Here is a 3,277-nt window from a genome sequence, read left to right as displayed (position 1 = left end):
CGGGATGAGATGCCCCAAACTGGAGTCTTGTTTATTGATATTTTTTATGTGTGAGGGATAGATTTTATGGGTCCCTTTCTGAACTCAAATGGGAAACTATACATTTTGGTGGTAGTGGATTACGTGAGCAAGTGGGTCTAAGCGCAAGCTCTACCAACAAATGATGTTCGATCCGTAATCCGTTTCCTAAAATATACCATATTCCCAAGGTTCGGGGTCCCCAAAACTATCATAAGCGATGAAGGCACCCATTTTGTAAATAAGGTGCTGCGAACTTGCCTTCAACAATATGTGTTCGTCAGCATCTAACTACCCCTTATCACCTACAAGCAAGCGGTCAGGTGGAAGTTTCAAATAAAGAAATCAAGCATATCCTCCAGACCACAATGAATAAAAGTCGTATGAATTGGGCAGAGAGATTGGATGATGCGCTATGGGCATATAGAACAGCCTTCAAAACTCCAATAGGAATGTCCCCATATAGACTTGTGTATGGAAAAGCCTGCCATCTACCTCTGGAACTTGAGCAATGCGTATTGGGCTATCAAATATTTGAATTTTGATCTTTTTCCCGCGTAGGAGAAGCACGCTGAACGATTGCTCGATTTGACTGAGTTTCGATACCTTGCATATGAAAGTATGAAACTCTATAAGGAAAGGATGAAATTCTATCATGACAGGAAGTTGAAGAAGAAAGAATTTACTGAGGGATCCAAGGTTCTGTTATACGATACTAGGCTTCACTTATTCCCAGGGAAATTGAGATCACGGTGGACTGGGCCATATATAGTCAGACAAGTTCTGCCAAGTGGAGCCATAAGAATCAGTAATGTGGACAACCCCAGGGAAAGCGATTCCTTCATTGTCAATGGAGCGAGACTGAAACCATATATTGAATGGCCTATTTTGCAGCGGGCCAATGCAGATATTAATCTGGTGGAGGTGCAGAAACGCGCTCGGTGATAGAATTACAAGTGATATCCAGAAGTGCCTTACCCCGAAAATGCCAAATTTACAGTTTTCTATACCGCTTTCGTAGTTAAATTTTACAACTTTAATTATCGCTTTCCATAGAATAGTTGTTATTGTTTTATAGAAGTAGTTCAATGCTTACTTTCTTAGGAAAAATAATTAGAATTTTAACTTATAACATAAGCCTGACCCAAGCCAACCATCGCTTCTCTTGTTTCATCCTAATATGCACTGGAAGAGCAGTACCACTCACCCAATATCGCTTCCATCATCGTTTGTGTCATACATAGGTATTTAGAAGTATTGCTTTAACCGTTCACCCGCCCTATAACCCACCCTTATACCTTTATATTAATATCCTTTGGACCAGTTTATCGTTTCGCTCACCCCTCTATATAAGCGCTAGTATCCTCTATAAATACCTCAATTCACAGCCATTTTCCACTTTTACCCTACAGTAACTTCCTCAAGAAGCTTCAGCAACCGCCATTTCTCCGCACACTACAATTCAAAAATCTTGATTCTTCAGCCAATTCTAACTCAATCCAAGGCAAGATCTAGGCTAACCTTGGTCTATAAATCCGATTTCATGGTTGATTTTCTCTGATTTGACGAACAATAACACAAAATCAAACAATATTTTCGCGAAAACTGTCTGTTCTTCAACTATTTGCGAAACTTCTTATATTTTCGATTTCTGTGAATCTAAGTCTGTTATCTGCTAGATTTAGATATAATAACTGATATAATTGCTTCGAATTGATTAATTTTACAATAACATGTACGTTTGGTCCTTGTTCTGTGATTTTATCCCTCTTACGCAACGAACCACTTACTGGAGTGTTCTGTTCGTTGTGAGGAGGAGGATTTAGGGTTCAAATCACTAAGATTTAGGAAATTATTGCCTGTTATATGAATATTGTTTGCGTTTTGGAACTAATAAGGCAGGATTTATAAGTTTCCTCAATTAAACAATATAAATCTGAAAAAAAAAAAACCTTAGGTTCAGAACAAGCCAACAAAATAGATCCAAGCAAGCGAGAAACGTCACTCAAAGAGTTTGAGAGGATTGAGGAGAAAGATGAAAAAAGGATTCAACGAATCAAATTTATAGACGGGCGGAAGGTAGTAACTACAACCTCGGGGGATGAATTTGTAGAATCAGCACCGCCAGAGGAATACTACAGAAGGAAGAGGCTACTGGAATTAACTGAGGACTGGGGAAAGCTTAGAGAACTAAAGTCTATTCCATTTAGGAAATTCATCCCAGAGTTCCTGGTGGATTACCTCATATTCGAATACACAAAAGAAACAGACTAGAGGTATCCGGTGAGCAACTGGTGGTTAGATTACGAGGAGTTGAAAGATTTTCAATTGAAGGAGTTGAGGAGAGAATTCGCTCGCCAGGAGATCGGAGAAAAGATGAAAGCCTTTCGAAGCGAGAAAATTTCCAATAAAAATGCCGTCGATGCTGCCAAGGACGCGTTGAGATCCAAGCAGTATGACTCTGTCCATTTTGTGAACATCGAGGCAGTGACGGCATATAAGAAGGAAAAAATGATGGGGATCCTTTACCAGAGAGAATTTGACCCCGAAAAAATCTCGGGCCCGCTCGTCAACTGGCTGAGGGAGTGGGGCCTGATCTAGTTGATCCAAAACCCCAAGGACCAAGTGGATGTGTCACTGGTGAGGGAATTTTACGCAAATCTGAGCCAAACTAACAGTCTACGAAATGTATATGTTAGAGGAAGATGGGTAGACTGCTCAGCGCTAAAGATCAACTGTTTCATGGGCTGGGAACACCACTATCCCACCCAGGAGATAGAGAGCAGGCTGCAGGCAATGGAGGACTGTAGCTCACTTGAGCTGCAGACACTTTATAGGACCTTCGCCACCACCCCAGAATATGACAAGAGAAACCTGAAATTCGGGTCGGTGGACGAAGAGAAAAATGAATGGGTCAAGTGGTTGTTGAGCCGAATAATAATTACCACCCACACCACAGACATCCGTCCTAATTTTCTCCTTGCTTTGCGCTCAATTTTGGAGGAAAAACTGATATTGATTTGGGCACGATCATTGGCATAGATATCTGGGAAAAAAAGTAGAACGAACGCTGGATCACGGGACCCTGATTACAGAGTTATGCCAATGCGCGGGCATCAATCTGCCCATCACAGCCCCAGATCTACAAATGAAGCCGCTGCTCCCAGCGGCCTTCCACAAAGCATGGCTGGAGTCCAAGGGGTTTACCTTCATCCCCAAACATAAAAAGAGGAAGGCGAAAGCAACTGTTCCTCCCCCT

The 3,277-nt window shown here is 41.6% G+C and overlaps 1 protein-coding gene across 1 annotated transcript; it reads left to right on the top strand.

The window, feature by feature from the left end:
• The first annotated feature begins 386 nt into the window (after positions 1-386).
• Positions 387-963, top strand: LOC127249163 (uncharacterized). The gene is made up of 2 exons (XM_051271857.1): positions 387-533; positions 580-963. Exons 1-2 carry the CDS (start codon positions 387-389, stop codon positions 961-963), a joined length of 531 nt encoding a protein of 176 aa, XP_051127814.1.
• The last annotated feature ends 2,314 nt before the right edge of the window (positions 964-3,277 follow it).

The sequence above is a fragment of the Andrographis paniculata genome, unplaced genomic scaffold (genome assembly GCF_009805555.1).
Source record: "Andrographis paniculata isolate CXL003 unplaced genomic scaffold, ASM980555v1 Contig35END, whole genome shotgun sequence".
NCBI classification, from domain to species: domain Eukaryota; kingdom Viridiplantae; phylum Streptophyta; class Magnoliopsida; order Lamiales; family Acanthaceae; genus Andrographis; species Andrographis paniculata.
The sequence above is the reverse complement of the archived record's forward strand: the minus strand, read 5'-3'. Positions and strand labels throughout refer to the sequence as shown.

Bases quoted from the DNA above. Each gene is read 5' to 3' on its own strand.
- LOC127249163 (XM_051271857.1), top strand. From the start codon at position 387: ATGAATAAAAGTCGTATGAATTGGGCAGAGAGATTGGATGATGCGCTA. The intron at 534-579 runs GTATTGGGCTAT...TTTCCCGCGTAG, and splicing joins CTCTGGAACTTGAGCAATGC to GAGAAGCACGCTGAACGATT.